This window comes from Schistocerca americana, chromosome 3 (genome assembly GCF_021461395.2).
Source record: "Schistocerca americana isolate TAMUIC-IGC-003095 chromosome 3, iqSchAmer2.1, whole genome shotgun sequence".
Lineage (NCBI taxonomy): Eukaryota > Metazoa > Arthropoda > Insecta > Orthoptera > Acrididae > Schistocerca > Schistocerca americana.
In genome coordinates this window covers 931,655,942-931,681,372 of record NC_060121.1, presented here as the reverse complement: position 1 = coordinate 931,681,372, position 25,431 = coordinate 931,655,942, and the positions used below count along the sequence as shown (strand labels likewise).

Sequence of the window (25,431 nt, the reverse complement as noted above, 5' to 3'; positions counted from 1 at the left end):
CGCTGAAGCCCAAAACACTGTGGATGGTTTTCTCAACACCAGTTCTCGGATTTCGGCAACTTTTCCGATTGATCCTGTCTTACATCAGGTTGTTCAGTTTGTCCACCACAGCTGGCCGGATAAACCACTGAGCCAAGTGTTGGATCCTTTGCATAATTATTATGCTCGCCACCAACACCTCTCAGTTCTTGATTGGAGTATATTCATTCTGATTTTGCAGGTCTGCTCCTTAATTCCTCTTGGCTTGTAGTAGCTAATGCTTTCCAAAATTTTTCTTATGTGACTTGTTGCACATCAACATCCATGCTGGTGTTGGTCATGACACTGTGACCAACTCTGTCCATACATGACTGACTGTGCACCAGAGAGCCCTGCTTACCTATGAGATTGTATATTGATGTGTTCTACAGTTATGAGACTTTATACTGTTTTTATTTCATTTAGTGTTATTGTGGATCTCTTCATACGGAAGCAAAATAAAACCTGGTTGGTGTTACTTTCAATATTGCGTCTGTACAACATTACAATATCGAGAGTTGAATGTTACTTTCTGAACTATGACAGGAAAGATAATTTGAAACGAAAAAGTCAAGTAAATATGGGCTCTAAAACACATACCTTGACAGCTACGAGCAATTCTTGAACTTCAGCACTGTGAAATAAATCTCTTCTACTGCAAGCTCTTTGCTTTCCGTGTTTTGGGAAGTGGTAGTATGGGCCTATTGTGCCTCACTTTTTAGAGGCACAAAACGCATGAGTGTTTTCAGCTCATTACTAAATGCAAATAAGTAGGAGGCCGAGATGATAGGAGCTGAAGGAGTCCAGGTTGCAATAATATGCGGTATGGCACACTGTTAGAGAGAAGGATTATTATTCAAGAAACACATAGTACAATGAAATTACTTACCTTCAGTAGTTTGTAGGACTGCAGATGTGGCTATAAACTGACAATCTCGTAACATGGAATACCATGAACTAATACAACATATTCTCAGGGACTAAGCCTGATGGGCCCTCCTCAAAGAATCAATGCAAACATTACAGAACTGGCTGAGGGCTGATTATGAAAGTGCGTCTGCCTAGATTGAAATCTAGCAAAGTGAATGAGGCATAATCCAGTGCTGTCGAGCTGCACAGCCTGCTAGAGTGTGTTGTGCTCGGCAGATGACAGGCTGCCAACCTTGTGTTGGTGCGGTGTTGTAGTAGTATCTGTGGCAATGATACTACAGGACCAAAACAAGAAAAATATATCCAGCAAACATGGGCTCTAAAATGTATACCTTACAAGTTATAAGCACTTATTCATTAGATGAGTTGGGTTTAAAAGCAGCAAACATGAACAAGTGCTCATAGCTCTTAACGTATGCATTTTAGAGCCCGTGTTTACTTTACTTTTTTGTTTCGAGTGGTCGTTCCTGTCTTATCCCTGAACATTGACCATCACTTCTGAAACATCCTGTATAGTAGTGGCAGAAGTGAAAGACTTCTCCTGTCTGGGAAGCAATGAAGATATCAGGAGTAGATTGCCACAAATGTGGAAAGTTTACCTCAATGAAAGAGCTCTGTTGGTATCACATTTTGACATGGAAATGAAAAAGAGTTGATGAATCCCACTAGATGAATATAGTGAAAGTGTTTGTTATAGTTCACATAACTAAGACTATTCAGGAATGCAGCTATCCAATTAATAATACTGTTATGCCTGGCATCTTTCATATGTCATAATTCATATATATAAGAAAGGTTAAAAATCCACCTCTCAGGTTAATATAATCTGCAGCTTAGCAACAAGATCAGTTTCCTAACAGAAGCTACTGACTCTAAACTCTTCTGAAAGTTAAACTTTACAGGATTTGAGTGGTACATGTAGATTTGACACTATGCAAATCCAGCTATAGGGCAACAGGTCAACATGACAATAAATCCATTATTCAACTAAATATTTTGTGACCAATTCATTAGGCACAATTTTGCCTATCATATAAAATTCCTTCTGTGTGCCAACGAATGTGAGATTAATCTGGAATTTGCTAGCTAGGAGCATTTTAGGTCAACAATTTAAGTGAGCAGAGTTTCAAACAATCTCTGCTTCCAAAATCATGCTTTTATTTATATAGACGAATTACTTGATCTCCAGAAAGGTAATCGTGTCAAGGACAAAATGCATTCCACAGTTTCAAAACAAACTGATGTACGTGATATGGGACTTCTGTTGGGTGAAGCTTGTTACAAACTGATATGGCTGGTGCCGTCTGCTGCAATTTCAGATGCTTGTTTTTCTAATGACCTCCAATCAACAGATGCCCCACAGGTCAATTCTGCTGTCAATTTGATAGAGAATATAAGCATACTGCCACACCCAGTAGCCTGGTATTTCCACCTAAATTGCTTTTCAGCATCACAAAATTTCACATATGTCTTTGTGATAATCAAAAGAAGAGTGTTGAAGTCTTATCAACCATGTCACATTGTTAGAAGATACACTGTCCTTGCATTTGGATATTTGTACAATTGAACAGTGCCAAATAAATGATTTTGATCTGTTAATTTCACTTCACATATGACCTAGAGGTACTAAGATACTGTTTCTTCACTGAATGTATCTCACAAAGATGTTATTAACACTTACTTTGATTTAATTTAACTTCCATCTACCAGAAAAGCAATGGCACTTCTATAAAGTGCAAAGTAGTCATTTCTTTTTCTTTTTACATTACTGTGAAAAGACTGGTGACATGCCTTTGCAAATAAAAATACTTGTTGCAATAGCATCAACTAAAAGAAAATAGAGACAGGAAAACATACAAAAACCAGGAAATAATGAATGTATATTTAAAACTCTTCAATAAACTTCCAGCATCTGCTCGGTCACTGATCAGTAATATTTTCAAACGTAAAGTTTATGACTGGTTACTCAAACACCCATTTTATAAGATTACAGAATATTTTGAAATAATCATTGACATTAGTAAATAAGAATATTCCTAAAAGAAAAGGAATTAAATTGTAAAAACTTTACTGTAAAGTTATTGTTAATTGTATATTTAATGTTCAGGCCTATTCCGCTGTAAGTGGTCAATGGTCAAACTGAATACTGAAATGGAACAAATGGAACTGAAAACCAAATCAATGTTTGAAGTAGTTTCTAAATGCTTTTATGCAGATCAATAAATGAATACATGTACGGTTTTTAACTACAGTATTTATTGTATCTGTAATAATGAATTATCTTACACCAGCAGCTCTAACAGTACGTATGTGAAATAACGTGATATAATAAATGTAATATAGACAACAATTACACTTACTGAGAATGATTCACATTTTAAATTTAATGAAGCATGCACATACAATTGAGACATTTCATCTTTAAGCAGAATATATTTCCTTTTCCACCTTTGGCACATAATCAAGCTTTTCTAACAGCAGCTCAAGATAATTAGCATATGAATACAAAACCATATGCAGGTAGTTACACAGTAACAACATTCAGTTTTTCAGTCTATGCAATTTCAACACATTTAATTAAGCTTTATGTTAAATTTTAAAACACAAATAGAGGACACTGTATGCAGACAGTTATTTTAATTTCAAATTTGTTATCTTGTCTACTACACCAAAGTAGCAGATAACTCTTCTCTAAATATGATTACAGAGTGTACCCTGGAAATGCAGCTAAGTATGGATGCAGAATGTCTACAAGGAAATATATGGTACCAGCAAGACCTGTGGAAAAAGAAAAAAAGCTGTCATTTTACTACGAGAAACATCAGTTCTGTCAAATGAGGTGATTTTTCGCACTGGGGGGATTTTGGACAGTATGTTTTATTTGCTCTTTCCCATTGCATAGCAATGAACTGCTGCTAATTTTCATTTTCGCCAATTACTTTAAGCACGAGACTGTATTTCCCATATTACATGACTTACTTGGGATTGAATGTGTACCAAAGTAAGTATCTGATGAACAGTTTCATTGTTGAAAGTTCATGCAGTATCATCAGGTGGAAACTTTCTATTGCTGCAAAAAGTGGAAAAATATTATAATTGCAGTTGTCAACGAGATCAGTAACCTAGGGAATTGAGACAATTGCTGTACAAGTTTGTCAAGTTTTTCATAAAGTTATAAAATAATGATGTTTTTACACAATTGTATACTGTTGTGTGGGGATTTCGGCAGATTTCGGCAAATGCTGAGAACATATAAAGGCAAGAAAGGTTCTAAAGTATGGTGTAATTATGATGTGGAACTTTTGACGAAACTCTTCCTGATATTCAGTGTTGCAAACTATCACATAGAAAAGCATATGATTTGCATGGTACACCTAGATCGACATTACACAATAAAGTGCAGGAAATACATCTACAAAATTTGTGAGGATAACCAGTACAAAACGTGGAAGAAAGAAATGCTGAAGCAACATATCTTGAGGGCTGCACATTCAGGATTTCCTTTTATTAAATTGGATATTAGATATTTAGTGAAAGGTTACCTTGATAAATCTGGCTGAAAAGAGAAGAGATTTTCTACTACTTTGTCAGAAGAAGAACAGGCACATTTATTCCTCAAGTGGCATTTAGAAGATCTCTCCATATGTTTATGAGAAAATATAAAACGAGCTCACGCCAAAGTGAACAAAGTTACTGTCAAAATGTATTTCTCCAATATAAAGCCAATGCTGAAGAATCTTCCACCTAGCAAGATAATCAACTATCATGAAACCAACATGTCAGATGATCTGGGCAAGCAACAGATAATTACAAAACAAGGAATTAAGCTTGTTGAAAAACGGATGGATTCTTCAAAATCTAGTGTTTCAATAATGATGACAGCAAGTGCCAATGGTAAACTGCTTCCTCCACCTGCCATTCATAAATCTGAGCATTTGTGGGACCTGTGGCAAGAAGGTGGCTCACAGATAAACCGTTACAATACAAATAAGATTGGATGATTTGATCTACTGATGCTTGCAGACTGGTTCTTTACAAATGCTGTGCCCTATTTGAAGAAGTGAAAAAGGCCAACACTGATGACTGAGAACAACTTATCCTGACACGTGCCTTTATATGTTATTGTAGAATGTGAGCGGAACAATATTTCATTCCCTCTCCTTCACCCTCATAGCACCCACCTCCTCCAGCTGCTGGATGCAAGCTGTTTCAGACCAATGAAAGCACTGTGGTAAGGCATATTAATTGAATTGAAGAAGTGAACTCTTGAGACCATTTTCAAGGATACTTTTCAATCTCTTCTGATGCAGACACTGACTAAGATTTCAGCAAATTCTACTGAAAACATAAAGAGAGGATTTCGCACCACGGGCTGAATCCCATTTGATCCGGATAATGTATTATGGAAACTGCCTGATAATGACAGGGGGCTGGTGAAGCTACACAGAGCCATAGACTTCCACTTTCGAAGAAATGCTCAATGAAGTTCGGTATCTGGCAAATAAGCCTGGTAGTATCTGCCACCGCAAACTAGACGTTCCTCCTGGAAAATCTGTTATGGGCCATGACTTCCAGGGAAGTGAAAACAGTGTAGAGACAAGTGATAGTGCTTCTAGCAGTAGTGAAAGTGAAAATGACCCATCATCCATTGAAGTTTTACTGCTGAAAGAAGAGACTTTTCTTGTTGCAAGTTATAAATACACATCAAGGAACATACAAGGTAGTACGTTGGAGTGGCCACAAATATCGGTGCAAGGGAAGTATAAGTCAATTTCTTGTGGCCACACAACAACAGTTGAAACGTATTTGTGTTTGCTAACCTCCCTGATGAAATTACAATACAAAAAGAATCAGTTTTTTGAGTTCTTTCTTCACCAGATGAGAAGGGAAGGGTGTTTATTTTTAGAGAAGATGTACTTTAGACTTGTAGGCCATCGTAACTTTATGACCACTGTTTGAAGTGTTTGCATCTTAGTTTTGAATGCTGAGTAAGAAAACTGATTTGGATCTTTTGACAGAATTTCTTTGTTTTGTTCCTGTTTTAAATATTAGAACTTTAAAATTTAGAACTTTAAAATTTGCAATTTATTTTGTTAGAAAATAGAACTAACCTTTAAAAATTATATAGTGAAGATGCTGAGTCACAGATAGGCACAACAAATAGACTCTCACAATTAATTGTTACATTCCATTCTGAATTTTCCATTGTTGATTTTTGAACTGGCTTTTAATATATAAAATCCATTATCTCAATCCTTATCATTTATCCATAATGATGGACATCCATAAGATGTACTAAAAGTCACTAAAATCAAATAGGAAGAATGTAGAAAAAAAATGTCAATTTATGTCCAAATTCTCCACAAATACTTTATTTGTCTGTCTCAGGCAAATATAGGTACACACAGACTTTCTGTTTTTAGGACATTTTATTCGTAACCTATGCACATTATAGTGAAAATAACCTCAAAACTGCCCAAAATCACCCAGTTTGAAGGTATGTCAAACAAATTTTTAAGAAATCACATCATCATCCAATATTTAATATGTATACTGTAATGTACTTTTGCTCCTTATGCAAACATCTCAGATGCTCCAGTATATCTCATTCTTAAATAAAAATACACAACAATATTCTAACTTTCAGTTCAGAACTATTAGTTCCTTCCTTGGGGAAGATGAAAACAGAATCATAGCTCACTCAGATTCCAGGACTGGGAGACCCACCTGCTGTGATGTCATTCTCACTATGGATCCTCACGCCAGTTCTGAGGTGAGTACTTTGAGCTGTGCCTCAACCACAAAGAACTTTGACCTATGTCTCACCACGAAACTATTCTTTCATGCTACCTTCTTCTGACAGTACTATATTCTCTTTCTGTGCCAATACTATAAACAAAAAATTGTACTTTCCTTCCTAATATTTGAGAGAGTGTATAACCACTCTCTCAACATATTAATTTGCCTTAGATAGGAAATAGAATTTGAACTAAAACAAATAATGATGTGTCTGGCAGGAAAAAACTTAAAACAAATAATTTGTTAACATGGAAAATAATTTGTTGATACTGTTGGCCAAATGTGTAATTGATATGTATCTCAGGAGGAATTGTCTTCCGATGGAAGAAACCATCCCAGGATTGGGAGCACAGGCTGCAATCAGCTGCAGATTGTCACCTTGATTTTGATACCATTCTCAGTTCTTTTCAAGACTCCAAGACCCCATATAGAAAGACCATCACATCAGATAAACCATTTATTTCAACAAACCATACAGCAAGTCTGGAGAGTAAAAATCTCAAAAATATTAGTTTGTAACTGTCAAGTTATTTGTAGAAATGTCCCAGAGTTCTCTCTCTCAAATGTAAATTGCAGGATGTTCTGCTGTGTGTAGGACAAAATCAGGCCATGTTGCTTTGGGTGGTTTGTAAACATTTGCAATAGTAATACCGTGCAATTGTATGACAACTGTATGCATATCTGCCTCCACACCTACAGGTATCAGTGAAGCTTCATTTATGTTGTTACATACGTAGCAATTCCATACACCTTGTGGTAAGTTACACCAAGTGCAGAATATCCAGGAATTCAGCCTTGGCTTCGGAATATTTCTTCACTGGAAACGCGAGTTTCCTGAGTGGCGACGACATCAATAGTCACCACGAACTTTGGAAGTACTCTCAAAATGATGAAAATGGGAGTATGCTTCCAGAATGGGTTGAAGAGAATAATCTTCATCTAGTGTTTGATGCCAAAGATCAAGGCACTTTCAGCTCAGCTGCTTGGGACAAGGATTCAAATCCTGACTTATGCTTTGTTAGCTGCAACAAAAGTGGCTTTCCCATCAACTCCACAAGGAAAGTGATAGATGCCTTTCCTCACAGCCAACACAGACCTGTAATAATACAAACTGGCTGCACGGTTCCTGTCATATGATCAACCAGGCATGCTCAATGGAATTTCCAGAAAGCTGACTGGGCGAAGTTTTCAATGGAACTGGATAAGACCATTCGCTGGATACCTCCATCACATAAGAACTATCAACGCTTCAATGGTGCAGTGACACCAACAGCTAAAAAGTGCATACCATGAGGATACCGAAAAGAATATGTTCCAGGATGGAATGATGAAAGTGAAACAGTTACCAACACTTCCAGCAAAATGGTGACCCAGAGATAGCTACGGAACTGTTGTCCAGCTTGGACATGTCTCGGAGGCAGAAATGGGCAGAAACAGTTGAAAATATGCACTTTACCCACTCGAGCAGGAAAGCATGGAGTCTTCTGAGAAAACTGGGAGGAAGTGCACCAGCACGCAGAAAAAATTTTGAAGTAACACCAGACCAAATTGCTTCCCACATCATTACTACCTCAAGAGTGCCTCCTGACAAGAAACATACAAGACATATCAGAAGACAGCTTCGTGACATGAAAAAGATGGCATCTCCCTCATCTGAGTGTACCCATCCCTTCACAGTTTCAGACATTGACTCTGGACTGAAGGACCTCAAACCTCTTAAGGCACCTGGATTCGATGGTATCCATCCAGAATTCCTGATCCATATGGGAGGAAAAGCTACGAAATGGCTGGCAGAATTCTACACCGAGATCCTGCTGACTGGTCAACTTCCATTGGAGTTTAAAAAGGCGAAGATAATATCTGTTCTGAAACCTGGGAAACCCAGCAACATGGTAGAAAGCTATCGCCCCATTGCCCTACTTAGGTGCTGCTAAAAGCTTTTTGAAAGGCTAATATATAACAGTATAAGTAGCACTATCCTAGAGAACGTTCTAGTTGATCAAGCAGGCTTCAGACCAGGGCGTAGCTGCTGTGACCAAGTATTGTCTCTCATATCCTTCATAGAGTCAGGATACCAAATGAAGCAGAAAACATCTGTAGCGGTTGTTGTTCTAACTGCCGCCTTCAACACTGTGTGGAGGGAAAACATTATCTACAAATTTCTCTGCATCATAACCTGCAGAACAATGGCTCAACTGCTTAACAGCATGCTAAGCGATCGGAAGTTCCAGGTAATCACTGGAAGCAACATAAGTAAGGAGGTGAAGCTGAACAACAGATTGCCTAAAGGATCGGTTCTCTCACCATTACTGTTCAACCTATATCTACCTGACACTTTGTCCAGAAAATACTGCTATGTCGATGACCTGGCTCTAGCCGTACAACACCAGGAAATGAAGACAACAGGAGAGATTCTAACCAATGAGCTCTGCACTAGATAATTACTTCAAAATCTGGAGACTCCAACCCATTGTGAGTAAAATAGAAGTGTGTTGCTTCCATTTAAATAATTAGTTGGTGAACGTAAAACTGGAAGTAAGTTTATTGACTTCCATGATGATAGTTGTTATACTGACATCATGATTGCTAATCCCCATTTCTATACTGACATTGTTGATAAGGTTTGGCCTATTTGTAGGTAATAGGTCTAATATAGTTCAACTGCATGTTGGCTGCTGAGCTATCTGCTCAAGATAGTTTTCATAAAATGTGTTGAAAAGTATTTTTCATGACTTCTGTCTGTACACTCCCCCCCCCCCCCACCCCCCCCCACCCCCACCCCTCCCCTCCCCTGCCCACCCGCAATGAATCCATGGACATCTCAGTCTACACTCAGTAGGTTAAGGCCACCTCCAACTAGTATTCCATGATCTTGGTATCGATGTGCTACTGACCACAGTCTTTTTTTGAGTGATTCTAGAACTGTCACAGCAAAGTCATGTGGCCAGCAAAAACATCCACCAATTAACTATACCTGTTACGTGTGACCAGATAACTTCCCTGTCACACTCAACTTCCAGTTTCAATAGAGACAATATTTTTGTTAACTGCAATGAACACTCCCCCTGCTATGGCCTCTAATCTACCTTTCCAATATATGTTCCACAACTTGCCATATATCTCAGTTTTCCACTTCAGGTTTCAGCCAGCTCTCGGTTCCAAGAATAATTTGAGTACAAGAACTTTCCTGAAGGGCAGTAAATTCAGGAACGTTATTATGAATACTTCGAAAGTTTACTGATAAAATTATGACAGGCAAAGTGTCTTTATTCTGAACATATTCTGACTTCCCTTGCTGCATATTGAATGGTGAGTGTTTATCAGAACACCAAGCCCGCAAAACCCTCATGTGCACGCCACAAGTATTCTGCTATCCGAGTAGCTGCTTCCTTCATGTAGTGCAGCCCTGACCTTTCAAGGGGAGTCCTACAAATCCCCACATGATAATGCAGCTCTAGAAATCTGCAGCCAAGCCCGTCACAAAGTTGATAAAGCTTTGGTCAAGACCTTCCACTCAGCTCCAAACCAATGGACCCCGATCAACTCTGAGAACGAAGCTGAAAATTGTGAGTTCTGCTTGCATCTGCGTGTGAGGTCAGCAGCCTTCACCACCCCTGCCAGTGAGCTGTACGAACTGAAGATGGCCTCAGAAAAGATGCAACAGGCATGGTTTGTGCCAACATGAGCCATAACTTGCAGGCAGCTGCACCCTGCCACCCTGCTCATTCGATAGCTGCAGGAGAGGCCAGCTCTACATGTCGGATGAGGCCCCCCCCCTCCCCTGTGTGCCTGCTCAGACCCTGCTGAATGAGAAGCCACCTGTGCACTCACAGGGTGAATAGACAAGGGCAGGCAACCACCATATTGGCCCTCTGCTTGAGTGACGTGAACGCATTACCACCAGCTACTCACCCTGCTGTGAGAGTGTATCCACTGTGTCGGGTGCACTAGGAGGTGCCTTGGAAGCAGAGCCAGTGGGCAAAACAAGTACATACTCTTCTGTAAGATGCAAGTGAGAGATGTATCTACGCATTAAATTTGACTGAAACAGTTTAATCTTTACTTTACCTTGACATACTTTTACAAACCTTATTTTTCTTTTTTAAAATTTTTCTTTTATTCTTATTTCAGAAAGATTGTGGTTTGATCTCCTGAGGTTATTAGCGTTTTTTTGCACTTCAGTAGTACTGCATTGCAATGGCTCTAAATTTTCAGGTGTAACATTTGTAGTTGGGTAGTTAGTAGTTTAACAAAAAAAAAGCACCATAGTAACATTCGCAACATAGCCGCTGGGTGTCAAGAATGTTCTTTTAGTGTCCTAACTAACATATAAGGTGATTCAGGAGGAATGTCACATAATTTGTGACATGATCCTACATGTGAAAATAAACTGAAGATATTCTACAATCATGTGTCTGATTTTTTATCATTACGGAACCGATTTTTCATCATTACGGAACTGGAGTGATTTGAGGCTTACATGAATCCATGAGTGGATATAAAGACAAGTGTGAAGAATATTATATACCAAAATGCTGTGTAGGCACTGTGGTGGACTTAATGATGGGGCAGATGATTGATCCATCCTACAAGATGTTTTCAAAAGTAATTCACCCATCTCAATGCACTTGTCAACATGTTGGAGAGTGTGTTACATTGCACATTGATCATCATCTCAGTGGGCTTTAATGCAGGGAACAGCATCGATGATACAAGAAACAAGTTCTTCATGCATATCCACTTTCGTAGCATACACATCCCTCTTTAACCAGTCCCATAAACAGAAGTCGAATTGGGTTAGGTCAGGTGGTCCAGTTAACAGGTCCGCCATGGCTAATCCACCACTGAGGCAACATGTTATTCAGGTACTGGGATACTTGTGTGGTACAACGAATCAATGGCCCATCACGTCACAGGTACATTTGCATCATTGCTCTAATGCTATGTCTTTCAAATGTGCAGATAGGTCTTCTATCAGGAAACATGTGTATTCTGCAGCTGTCATCCTATTTGGCAAGAACACAGGCCCTATCACCAGATCATCAGTCATACCACACCAGATGTTTACTGAGAACCTAACTTGGAATCTTGTTTCCCTAATGTCATGCAGGTTTTTCATCGCCCACGTATGAGAAATGTGGGTGTTCATGATACCATTGTGTGCAAATGTAGCCTTATCTGTAAGAAAAAAATGTGTACTGCACGATGTCTGTGTACAGCCAATCATTCCCAAAATTGTTGTCTGCTTGCTGAATCACCTGGATGCAAATGTCGCATGGGCTGCAATTGGAATGGGCACAAGCCCTCGGAATGTTAACATACACCAAACTTGCATTTATGGAATATCGAGCTGACAGCTGGTGGGATTCCATTATACCATTGTAATAATGTCTTCCCTTTCCTCAACCGACTGGATGGCCTCTTGTTCTAATGTAATGTTTACAATGGATAGTGTTCCATATTCATGTAATGTTTGAAGACTCTGAGGAATACTCCAGCACAGAGCGTTCATCAGTCAAGGAAATGTCTCTGGTATTCTGTCATGCTGCATGCGCACTGCCATTACAGTACCCATAAACAAACAACATGACTGCTTATTCTGCATGGGTGAATGTATGCAGCATGTTGGTATTCACAGACACAATGGACTCGTTCAGTTAAACAGCACTGAAGTACAACATGCAAAGAGTCTCACAACTGTGCATTGATCCAATCCACAATTGCACAATGGCTATGATGGAGCAATTGCCTCGGAGGGATATCACAGTGCTGCCATCTGTTGGAGAATCCCCAGACATCTTGTATGATACATCAGTAATATGTCTGATCATTACTCTGTCCACCACAGCACCTACACATCGTTTCCGTAAGTAATATTCACACCTGACTTCATACTCATTCATGGATGTGTGTAGCCTTCAACACACTCCAATTCTGTAACAATCGAAAATTGGACACATGTTCATAGGACTTTTTTTGGTTTATTTTCACATGTAGAATTACCTCACAAATTAGGTGACATTCCTATTGAATCACCCTTTATAAGGCAATAAAGTAATCCAGAAATAATTACAAATGGTAGTAGATTAGCCTTAGGTGTGATTTACTGCTCGTGTACTTTACACAAATAGTCCACAGTGGCTGCTTCCACCAATTAATATATTACTTGACATATCACAATCCCTGAAGGTTCTCCTCCATGATGAGATTTATGGAATACGATGTGAGAATGAATAAATGAAAGATTAAAGTTTTGTTTATTTCACAGAAAAAATGCAACAGAAACCTTAGTTGACTATGTATGAGCTGCGGAAAAACCGTCATAGCTTTTGAGCTCTTAAGTAGAAAACTGAACAAAGTAAATATCAGGACTGAATGTATAGATAGTCTTCAACCACCCATGTATCCTTCCTATAGAATAATGATGGTGGTGATGATAAAATGATACTAATCAACACCATGCACAGAGCCATATAAGCAGTCACCTTTCTATGATTAACATATGAACGAAATGGGAAGAAAACCTAAAATATCATTTGGAAAGTATCCTCTGCAGTACACTTTACTGCAAACAGCAGAGTCACTAGTAGGAGGTTGAAGGTTTTTTAAGAGAAAGAATTTTGTTAAAAGTTGCATGAAAGTTTAGAACACATGTATTGTGAAAGATTAATAATGCTATATTGGTGACAAAGTAAATCATTACTGCTTACATATTAATTCATTATTGAATCAGTTGTAATATACTGCACAAAACAAAAAAAGATTCGGGTGGGAAGCGTAATAGTGCACTTAATAGATCTTTTCTTTATATAGTGAAAATTATGATGACAACTGTATTTTTTCATTTAAAGTATCTTGAACTTTCTGAAAAGTTGTAATGAAAAATTTATTGCTGCTGAAAGGAGAACAATGTCAACAACAATGCTATGAGGAAACTGTTGATACTGCTTCCTCAAACACAATTAACAAGGCCTGTTTCTGATGAAGCAAGCTGGGATAATTTTTCTTCCCCTCTTGTTTTGCCATCTGCCTCCTTAAATTCATTTTGCTACTTTTAACTTTTACTTCTATCATTAGCATACATGAGTATAATATGCATATTCATACAAGAGAATGGTTGGCCCTCAGTTTTAAAGAATATGACACCAGATCTAATTCTTCTCTTAGTTTTATGTATGTAATTGATTTTCTTATTTATTTTAACTATTCCTAGTTAGTATCTTTTGTTATACGGTGAAATCAGTAATTGTTTCATAACTTAAATTCTACTGTTGATGTATAAACAAAAATAAATTCTGTACTAATTATAAACATTTGGGAGACAAAACAATAGCATTCTTAAAGTATCTATCTGGTTCTAGTTGGAAACATGTTAACAAAACCAGCCCTTAATGAATTTCAAAGTAATTAACAGTTTCGTCAAAAGTATTGTTTGCGTAACTATATGTGTTAATTTCACGATTTAAACAAATAATTCAGACTAACTTTTGTAGTAGAAGAAACTATTAAAAAGAACCAACTTTTCGATGTAATCAGTTAATTTAATGAGTTAAGTTTTAATTGTAATTTCTGTAAATTTAACTTTGTATGATGTGCTTTAACACATAGCCTGTTGGTGTAACACTTATTTCACTGTTAAGTTGATGCATTGTTGTCATTCTAAAAAACACAGGTTCCTCATCTGAAACTCATTTCTGGACTGACTGTCTCGTGACCAAAAATCAGCCCCTTATATATCATCACAACAATAGGTATTGAAACTACACATGCATGTGACAAAGAATTGCAGACTGATATCTTGTTCTGAACTTTATGTCAACATATGAAGTAATAGGCTTATGAGGGAGAGGAATTGAGAAGTATTTTCTTTTCGTGTTCTAGTGATATTTCCTAGCAGCCATGTTGTAGTTAGGCAAGAAACGAAATATGAGCATCTATGGCTGGCACGATAGAATGACTGAAATTCAACATCCAGGTAGCATAGAGATGACTGTTCACTCACGATGCGTGCAATTTCAGAGATCACGCGTCCACACAGTTCACAGGCTTGCTGAATGAGGCGACATGGGTTGGCCCGCTGGCATGCTCGGGCTCTGGTGAGCCACCAAAACAACATTGTTACTTAAGCAATTGCAAAAAACAGCTCGGCAGATTCTGTAACATGTATTACTGTTGACTAGTCAATGAGTTCATTGCTACACACAAGTTGTTCTTTAGTGTCTGTTATGTGTTGCTCTGTAAAGTACTATGTTCCATAAATTGTATTTGTTCTTTCTGTAAAAGGGGAAATGTGCTAAGAGATGTGCAAAATGTATTATAAAACAAATATTAGTTCATAATCAAATGGAATTAGTGGAGGACCATATGCAGAATAGAAGAGAGGAATGAATTAAAGTGGAGAGATGATGTGTTACAAAGGAAGGAAAAGTTGGAAATGGCTCTCTCTCTCTCTCTCTTATGCCATCCTTTGTCTTTTTAATTCTATGCTTATTTTTTAAGCTGTGCATAAATACTACACAAAACATTCTTGATAATCTGTAATTTTTCCCTCTCCAAGTGCAAAGTTCATAATTTTTGGGCACAATATCGGTGACTCTTTCTCTCCCTCTGAACACATGGCAGATCTAAGTAGAGACTCATGGTACTAGCACTGGTTATGATAGTAATAGTTGCTTGCTCAAAGTATGTGCTAAAAATTTGATACATCAACTCCTCACTTGTGTGTAGTGTAACAGTGATGGTATTACTTTCATCCACCATTAAATATCACCTTAATCACTTAGAGAGAGGGAAAAAAATTAAGGCTCGTTCACAACAAATGTTCCCTATTGACACATTTGTATCTTAACACTCATTTCATACCGGTACACCTCGTAGTGGAGATGTTGAATCACAGATAGGCACAACAAAAAGACTTTCACAATTAAAGCTTTCAGCCATAGGCCTTCAACAATAGACACACATATGCATGCACATGCAAGCATGCGCACAGGCAGGCAAGCACGCACACGCACAACACACACACACACACACACACACACACACACACACACACACACGCACACGCACACAAAAATGCAACTCACACACACAACTGCACTCTCAAGCAACTGAAACCACACTGCGAGCAGCAGCACCAATGCATGATTGCACTTAAACACAATTTTGAATCATGCTTAATTTATTAAGAACATTATTTCAGATATTCCAAATCATCATTGTTATGCACTTTAATACTACTGCAAATTCATACCTTCAAAGAGTGAGTAAGGACGATCAGGTACTCTGTTCTGATTCTTATCATATGTTGTGCACCAATCTGCAAACATGCAAGCCCGATACAAGTGCTTTGTATCCTGCAAAAAAGAAAAGGTCTGTTAATAATTTTTATCTGGCAATAAAATGAGAATAGCAGATAGTAGAATGAGATTTTCACTCTGCAGCGGAGTGTGCGCTGACATGAAACTTCCTGGCAGATTAAAACTGTGTGCCCGACCGAGACTCGAACTCGGGACCTTTGCCTTTCGCGGGCAAGTGCTCTACCATCTGAGCTACCGAAGCACGACTCACGCCCGGTACTCACTGTTTTACTTCTGCCAGTACCTCGTCTCCTACCTTCCAAACTTTACAGAAGCTCTCCTGTGAACCTTGCAGAACTAGCACTCCTGAAAGAAAGGATATTGCGGAGACATGGCTTAGCCACAGCCTGGGCGATGTTTCCAGAATGAGATTTTCACTCTGCAGCGGAGTGTGCGCTGACATGAAACTTCCTGGCAGATTAAAACTGTGTGCCCGACCGAGACTCGAACTCGGGACCTTTGCCTTTCGCGGGGCCAGGAAGTTTCATGTCAGCGCACACTCCGCTGCTGAGTGAAAATCTCATTCTGGAAACATCCCCCAGGCTGTGGCTAAGCCATATCTCCGCAATATCCTTTCTTTCAGGAGTGCTAGTTCTGCAAGGTTCGCAGGAGAGCTTCTGTAAAGTTTGGAAGGTAGGAGACGAGATACTGGCAGAAGTAAAGCTGTGAGTACCGGGCGTGAGTAGTGCTTCGGTAGCTCAGATGGTAGAGCACTTGCCCGCGAAAGGCAAAGGTCCCGAGTTCGAGTCTCGGTCGGGCACACAGTTTTAATCTGCCAGAAAGTTTCATGTCACCGCACACTCCGCTGCAGAGTGAAAATCTCATTCTGGAAACATCCCCCAGGCTGTGGCTAAGCCACGTCTCCGCAATATCCTTTCTTTCAGGAGTGCTAGTTCTGCAAGGTTCGCAAGAGAGCTTCTGTAAAGTTTGGAAGGTAGGAGACGAGATATTGGCAGAAGTAAAGCTGTGAGTACCGGGCGTGAGTTGTGCTTCGGTAGCTCAGATGGTAGAGCATTTGCCTGCGAATGGCAAAGGTCCCGAGTTCGAGTCTCGGTCGGGCACACAGTTTTAATCTGCCAGGAAGTTTCAATAGCAGATACTGTTTTACATCTTTTTCATTCCTCATACAGATATATTCACCAACTAGTGTCAGATTGTTGCAAACGAAAAGATATGGAGGACTTTTTTTGCAATTACAAAATTCTTTGAAAGCATATATTTCTTCTATCAGATCGACTTTAATTTTCTAAACATGATTATCTTCCTAAGAAATTTCATGAAAAATTATCCTGTGATAATTCCTCACACACAAGTATGTAAAGCTGATATCTCAAAAATAAAACAAAGATCTTTTTATTGCATTATTAAGAAGAAAACCTCGTATCTCAACTGTCAGTAAGCCAATGAGAGGTCATGACCAAGTTGAAAGTTTTTATGACAGGTATAATGGTCATAAAAGTGCATTGGTGGTGTTATCAGGTCTGACAGAGTATCACAAGGGTTTGTGAATAGCACCAGATGCTGAGTTATCACTGTGGCAAGAAACAGAGGTGCCATGTACTCATGTGAGACAGCATTATTGCCACCTGACAGAGTTAGAAAGGGGTCATATAGCGCGTCTGCACTTGGCTGGTTGAATCATTCAATATCCAGATTTGTGGAGCATTCGGATGTGTCAAGTGACCAGATGTTGTACCGCATGGGGATGTAAGAACAGGCATACGCATCATCAAAGTTGCAGTTGACCGTAACTGACCACCGCAAGGCCGTCATAAGCCCGTCATAAGCACACCACATCTGGGCCTGCCATCCCGTAACAAGTACCAGATACAACATTCTGCACTATTGGTCAGGAAATAGCAGCAGCTGGACTAGTAAATAACCATACCATGCGAGAGCTGCGATTACCACCACAACACAGACAATTGCATATGAAGTTGTGCTGCGACTGGAAAGCATGGAATGGTGTTGCACTGCATTCAGCATGAATAGTGGTTCTGCACTACCCAGGATGATCACTTTCGACAAGTATGGCAGCGACCTGGAGAGAGGTCCCATTCTCCCAACATTTTGGAGAGACACAGTGGTGTTGCTTCTGGTGTCATGGTGTGGGGAGCCATCAGATATGACTTCAGGCCAGGGCCAACTGTGACTGAGGGAACTCTGGCAGTAGAAAAATATAACATCTTGCATCCTCATGTGATCTCTCTCATGTGACAGTTTCATTGTGCCATTTTTCGACAGGACAATGCTTATGTCCACACGTGACAAATGCCTCTATGACGCGTCTATGTGATGCTGAGGTACTCCTGTGGCCAGGAAGATCCCCAGGTCTGTCCCTGATAGAACGTGTGCTCCGGTGTCAGTATCCACAATATCTAGGATCATTTACAACAGTTGTGGACTAGCTTGCCTCAGGAGAAGATATAAAGGCTTAGTAAGCAAAGAAGTGGATGCATCCAAGCCAGAGGATATGAAACATCATATTTATTAGTGGGCTCATACTGCCAAGATCTTTGTAAATTTTACTTGATTTTGAATCACTAAAATAATATCATATACCCTCTCAACCGGTGAAGTTTCATTACATTTCCTCCTCACCTTGTGCACGCTTGACTTTTTTGTCAGGCAGTGTACTGTACAAGCATAATATCTCATACAAAGCAACAATATTTGCAACATCCATTGTATGACAAAAATTCTGAAAACAAGTAAGTAAACACAGAAAAATGAAATCCACCAAAAGCTACTATCAGAATAAAGTAATTGCATGCACAGACTTTTATCATTTTTCTTCTTCATCTTCCTGTGGCATAAAAAAATCAAACAATATGGGGTTTGAAACTTGTTGAAGGATTAAAACTATATGCTGGACCAGTATGAACCTGAAACCATACCTTTCGCAACCAATGCTCTTACTGACTTGGATATCCAGGCACAATTAATGACATGCCCTCCAAGCTTCACTGGCCCCAGTACCTCCCTCCTACTTTCCATACTTCAAAGAAGCTCTCCTGCATATTTTGCTGGAGAGATACTGACAGAACTGAAGCTGTGAAAGTGGGGTGTGAGGTTGCTCTGAATAGCTCAGTCATAAGAGCATTGTCCAAAGTTAAGATTCCTGGTTTGGGTCCTGGCCTGGCACACATTTAATCTGTCAGGAGATTTCAAAATAACATGCACTTTTCTGCAGTGTGAAAGATTAATTCTAGAAACGTATAGTATTATTCTGAACTTACATTAGTCAGCTGATACAGTGTTAGAAAAGTGTATGCATTTCCTGCAACTCCGTGACAAAGTCCATATCCTTTTGTCAACAAGCCACGATTCCATACAACATCGCCACACTTCAATGCTGTCTTCAAATACTGATCATTGTTAAATACCTAAAACAGATAAAACATAGGTGTAAACAACAGCAAGGGCCACAAGATCTGTTGCTCTCAGCAGATATACTGTTGGTCAGTTCCCTCCATTACATAAAAATGGTTGACTATCCTGTCTTCCTGAGTGTAATACAGTCCTTAGGACAAGTTTATGTTACTATACAGAATATAATTTTTCACTTTTGGCTGCAGAACATTTTTGTCTACTATTGCAATTGTGGTGTTACGCAATTGTTCAGCATCGCACATTTGGTATCATATAAACCCAGACAAGTTTTAGGCAAACATGGCATAGACAAGACTTACATCCATACATACCTTTTGTACGGTTGTGTACTACTTACAAGGGAACCTCCCCATTGCACCACCCTCAGATTTAGTTATAAGTTGGCACAGTGGATAGGCCTTGAAAAACTGAACACAAATCAATTGAGAAAACAGGAGGAAGTTGTGTGTAACTATGAAAAAACTAAGCAAAATATACAAACAGAGTAGTCCATGCACAAGATAGGCAACATCAAGGATAATGCGAGCTCAGGAGTGCCGTGGTCCCGTGGTTAGCGTGAGCATCTGCAGAGCAAGAGGTCCTTGGTTCAAGTCTTCCCTCGAGTGAAAAATTTAGTTTTTTATTTTCAGACAATTATTATCTGTCCATCCGTCTGTCCGATGTGAGGGAACTGGGCTGTAGTATGGGGACGCTACACCTAAACAAACATCGAAACACACTTTTTTGGGAGTGATTATCACATCCACAAGAAAACCTAAATCGGGCAAAGTAGAAGAATCTTTTTACCCATTCGCCAAGTGTACACGTTAGGTGGGTCGACAACATATTCCTGTCATGTGACACACATGCCGTCACCAGTGTCATATAGAATATATCAGACATGTTTTCCTGTGGAGGAATTGGTTGACCTATGACCTTGCGATCAAATGTTTTCAGTTCCCTTTGGAGAGGCACATCCTTTCGCCTACTAATCACATGGTTTTGTGGTGCGGTCGCAAAACACAGACACTAAACTTATTACAGTGAACAGAGATTATAACTTTGCGAAAATAAAGAAAGTAAACTTTTCACTCGAGGGAAGACTTGAACCAAGGACCTCTCGTTCTGCAGCTGCTCATGCTAACCACGGGATCACGGCGCGCCTGAGCTCACACTATCCTTGATGTTGCCTATCTTGCACATGGACTACTCAGTTTGTATGTTCTGCTCATTTTTTTCATAGTTCCCTACAACTTCTTCCTGTTTTCTCGATTGATCTGTGTTCAGTTTTTCAAGGCCTATCCACTGTGCCAACTTATAACTAAATCTGAGGGGGATGCGATGGGGAGGTTCCCTTGTTAGTAACAGCTGTGATCACTGACATAAGTAACATAACACCTAAACTTGTGCTATTAACATACAGGCTATAGCATTATTTTAAGCTACATGCAAATAGCACAGGCTTAAGCATTATGTTACTAAGTAAGTGATAATTGCTGTTGCCTCCCTTGCTATGAAGTGGTGCAAATCGTCTATAGGTACTGTTACTTATATCTGTGCTATGATTTGACATAAAATATTTATACTTGAAAATGGTGTAATGCCAAAATTACAATAACAGATTAGAAACTTCTACAGCTATAAATAGAAAATGCTGTCCTTTCAACAATTCATACAGGCTTCGAAAATGTATTACAAGATGTTGAGGTTACTCACACAATGCAAGCTGTCAAAGCCAGTATTAACATTCTCGTTGATTTTAGTTATGTGGGTATTAGGTCACAAACTAGTGCATGTTTCTAGGCTTAATGTTTCATCTCCTAATGCTGGAGAAATACTCAGAGTTGATTCTCGAACTAAACAAACTCAGCAAGTTGAACAATTTATACGTAACTGTGCAATGGTTGGGTTTTGATGTCATCTGACCACAGATAAAGATCATCATGGAGCTCGTACTGCTGAAGATTTGGTGTTGTTTGCTTCATTTAGCACCAAGGCCCACAAATTGTGTGATTTCAATTCTTCTGTTGCATTGCCTGTGAGTGAAGGCAGTAGCAAGACTGGCTGAACTGGCTAGCAGCTTAACAGCCAAATGCCTTAAAGGAAGCGGTTGGAGAGATTGCTCAAGCGTTGTTTTTGGAAGCCTTCAGCCCTTAAACCACCAACAAATTGTTAGCAAAGCATGTGCGTATCAGGAGTGCTTGAAGGAAGAGAGTAGCGTTTCTGTTTTGGGATTGTAACATTATGCATATCTAGGTGAACTAATTGGTCACCCAGAATTTTATGAGTTAAGGTGAATTTGATGTACGGCTGAATACCAGCGGGCCCACAACCCGGTGAGTGCTGTGGCCAGCCTGGGTAGTTGAACGTTTCCAGCCAGCCATGTACAGAGACAATGAGCGTATCACCAGAAATGGGTAGATCCCAAAGGTGGGAATTTGGATGGCTGATACCTGCACTACTTTTCTGCAGAATATGCTCCAGGAAATGGTGTAGTATCAGACACTCTTAAAGATGACCAAGTTACAGCTCTTTTGAGATTTGACAATAACTCACATCAAATATCAATGCAAATCTGAACATATTTATGATCTTAGGAAAATGAGGCGCATCCAGTGTCACAATAATACCTCAATATCTTTAAAACTACATAAATTAATATCTGATAGCAAATAAACATTTTCAGAATGACCATCTGAATTAAGAACTTGAAATCGCTTCATGTGATTTCAATAAAATTATCTCAGACGACAGAATTGCACTATAGCTACATCCCTGAATACTATGTATCTGTATCTATTTTATTGATTGATTTATGACATCTTATACGTCTTTTTCATTATGCAAATGTTTGCCAGGAAGTCGTATTCTATACATCTATGCAGCAAATGAGTGCCTCATATTTTGTCATGCTTGTGTTTTTATTTAGTGAATAGTTTACTGTTTTGCCAGTAACTTATTTAATTGTTGATTGCAAGTGCTATTAAAAACATTTTCTAATTTAAAAGTGGCCAGTGACTTGTGTTAGTTGACACCACTACTGTAAAGAGTGCCAAAGAGGCTTCTGTCAAGAAGCATAAATAATTGTTTAAACAATACTTCACAATAATTTGTAGTCATTGATAATGAGCACATTTGCACAAGAATACTGGCTTAATTATTGGTGAACCAATTAGTACTTATGTTTACTGTATATGATCTGAGAATAACAAAAATGTTTATGACGTTTCTTTAATTAACTATTGTTGTAATACATTAGTTTAGTCCAGGAAGTGGTCAGCTTGAATCACATTGTGTCTGTAGAGCTAGAGAATGATGTATTTTTGGTGGGGATGGCCTTCAGCAATGAGAGCTGGACAGTGCAGAACACTGTTGTAGGGACTTCTAGAATGAAGAACTCAAGGGAGCGACTCTGGACCCTTTATGTTGAGCTCTTGAAGAAGGTCTGAGGTAATGTGCGTGATTCAGTCACGGAAGTGATTGATGCCAGTCAGTGAATGGCCACTACCACACATTAATTCTGAATGTGTTCCAGAATAAGACTTTAACTTTTGTCGCTTGATTTGCGGAATGGAGAACAGACAGAGTATGAGTTACTAATCTTTGTACTGCATGTGATATTTCTGAATCATAATGTTGAACTCTGAACTATTTTGAGCTGATAAATATTTCACGTATTGTGATCATGAAATTGACTTAGTTTTTGCAAGTCTTTGAGGACTACTTAGTTTGAGGATTTTGCTAGCACTATCGTAACACTCTCAACATAACTTTACTGCATTTGATTAGGATGTTTTCTGTCTGTATTTTAATTGAGTTTTGTAGGACCACTTCCAGTTTATTTGAGATGTCCTTTCTTGAATCAACATTGTTCAAGATAATTCTCTATGGACTACATCAATTACAGCCGTTAGAGTAGAATTATTGTTATTAAATTATTCATTTAACTTTTATTTTGTATTTCTGTATATTTTATTAACTTGCAATTTCAGCCAATGTATAAACTATTTGCCTCCACGGTCAGAGCTACAGGTTATTATTTGCAGCAAATTAGCTGTGGGGCATGAAAGCAGATGTGCAGGACTCGATCCTACGACTGCATCGAGTGATTCTTTTTAAACCAAGCCATGCATAGCCCCAGTACCTAAAGCGCAAGTAATCACAGGTACAGACACAACTGGTTTGCTTGTATGCGAAGCTGTTTAGAAGAGCAAATACCCAGCAGTAACTGTTAGGTGCTGTCACAGGATACAGAGCATGCTCAGCATTAAGGAACTGCTAATGCACAGTGTGTGTTCTGCCAGTAAGCCTGTCAGCAAAGCTCAGAGCTACAAGATGCAGCTGGAAAGCAACTTGACGCGAGGGGCAACTTTGTTTTATGAAAACTCAAAGGGCCACTGGGTGGTGGGGGATGCAGTGAGCTGGCATACAAGGCAGCACTGTGTGTTGCCCATGCTGGTTCAGTTAGACACTAGGGATTCCAGGTCTGTTGAACTTATGACTTGAGTTTAGAATTGCTCTGCTGCTCAATACTTAGCTATGCATTCCTCCTCCATGAAGACTTTATCTTTGTACTGAGTCAGTTCTTGTACATTCAAGCATTTCCTTAGGGGAACATTTTAAAGTAGTCAACTGGGCTTTATTATGAGGAGGCAATGATTCACAGGTTGTAAAAATTGTTGAAAAATCATGGGCACACTGCTGTATTACTCAATTTTTATTACACAAGCAGTTTTAGCCATTAACAGACTATCTATTGGTGTCTAGCATCAACAAAAAATCAAAATAATGCACAATGAGTCATTACAAAAACAATCCTAAATACAGTACTCAGCATTTGTAACCTACAGAAAATTTAAATTGTGAAATCATAAACATACGTGCGACACAACTTATAGCCACAGTTAACCATCATGGCACAAGTCAGTAACTTCATTTGACTATAAAACATGAGGCTGATGTAGAGTCCAGTAATTCTGTGGTGAAGCACTTGACAATAATGGTGTAACGTGCGATTCCCAGTAATGAATGCACTGTGAAAGATGTAATACAAATGGGAAGAGATGGTACACAGAATCAAAGAGCACCCTATAATTTTAAACCAGAGGTAACACTCAACCCATGGTACAAGATTGTCTGTATTCAATGAAAACAACCGCACGACTGCTACGGTCGCAGGTTCGAATCCTGCCTCGGGCATGGATGTTTGTGATGTCCTTAGGTTAGTTAGGTTTAAGTAGTTCTAAGTTCTAGGGGACTGATGACCACAGATGATAAGTCCCATAGTTCTCAGAACCATTTCAACCACTTCATTTCAATGAAAAGAGATATGAAAAACATAAGCTAATTGAAAATGACACATTCAGATTTTATCAGGACTGGTTGTTTTGGAGATGCCGAGTGTGGGAATTATACACTGTCTTATTACGAAAGTTTGTTGTAATGAAAGAAAAAAGTAAACTGTTTGTTTCTGTCACAGTTAGGAAATGATTCAAGTGGTGATGGCCGTTTTCAGATGCGAGTACCATGGAGATGAAGATGCTTTGATGATCCGTGGGGCTGACACGATGTTACTACATAAATAATACAGACATCCAGCAAAGGTTTGGCACTGCGCCAATCACTGACAAAGTGAGGGAAGTCTGTCTCTGCTGGTAAGGCCATGTTATGAGAAAGCAAGCCAACTCAGTCGAAAAAACAGCATTACACATCAACCCAGGAGGAACACGACCACAAGGAAGATCAACAAAGAGATGGATTGACAACATCAGGGGAAACATGCACATTGTTGGATTTTTTTAAAAGAGAGAGACCAGAAGAGGAGATGTAGCAAAACAGCTGACCCCACAAGACGGGATTAATGCTTTGAAAGAGAGATTAATTTCAGATTCTAGTGAGCATAGTGATACTTTTCAAATGTCATTTGTTATAATTATGCTGAGTTTACAATTTC

General features: G+C 39.0%; 1 protein-coding gene across 1 annotated transcript in view; it reads right to left on the bottom strand.

Moving 5' to 3' along the window:
- Positions 1-3,223: 3,223 nt before the first annotated feature.
- Positions 3,224-25,431, bottom strand: part of LOC124606810 (lanC-like protein 2) — a 144,033-nt gene continuing 121,825 nt past the window's right edge. Inside the window, exons 7-9 of the mRNA XM_047138878.1 lie at positions 19,346-19,492; positions 16,001-16,103; positions 3,224-3,726 (exon numbers count right to left, since the gene is read on the bottom strand). Of these exons, the coding sequence (XP_046994834.1) occupies positions 3,650-3,726; positions 16,001-16,103; positions 19,346-19,492 (327 nt within the window). The 3' untranslated portion in view covers positions 3,224-3,649. The remainder of the gene's footprint in view (positions 3,727-16,000; positions 16,104-19,345; positions 19,493-25,431) is intronic.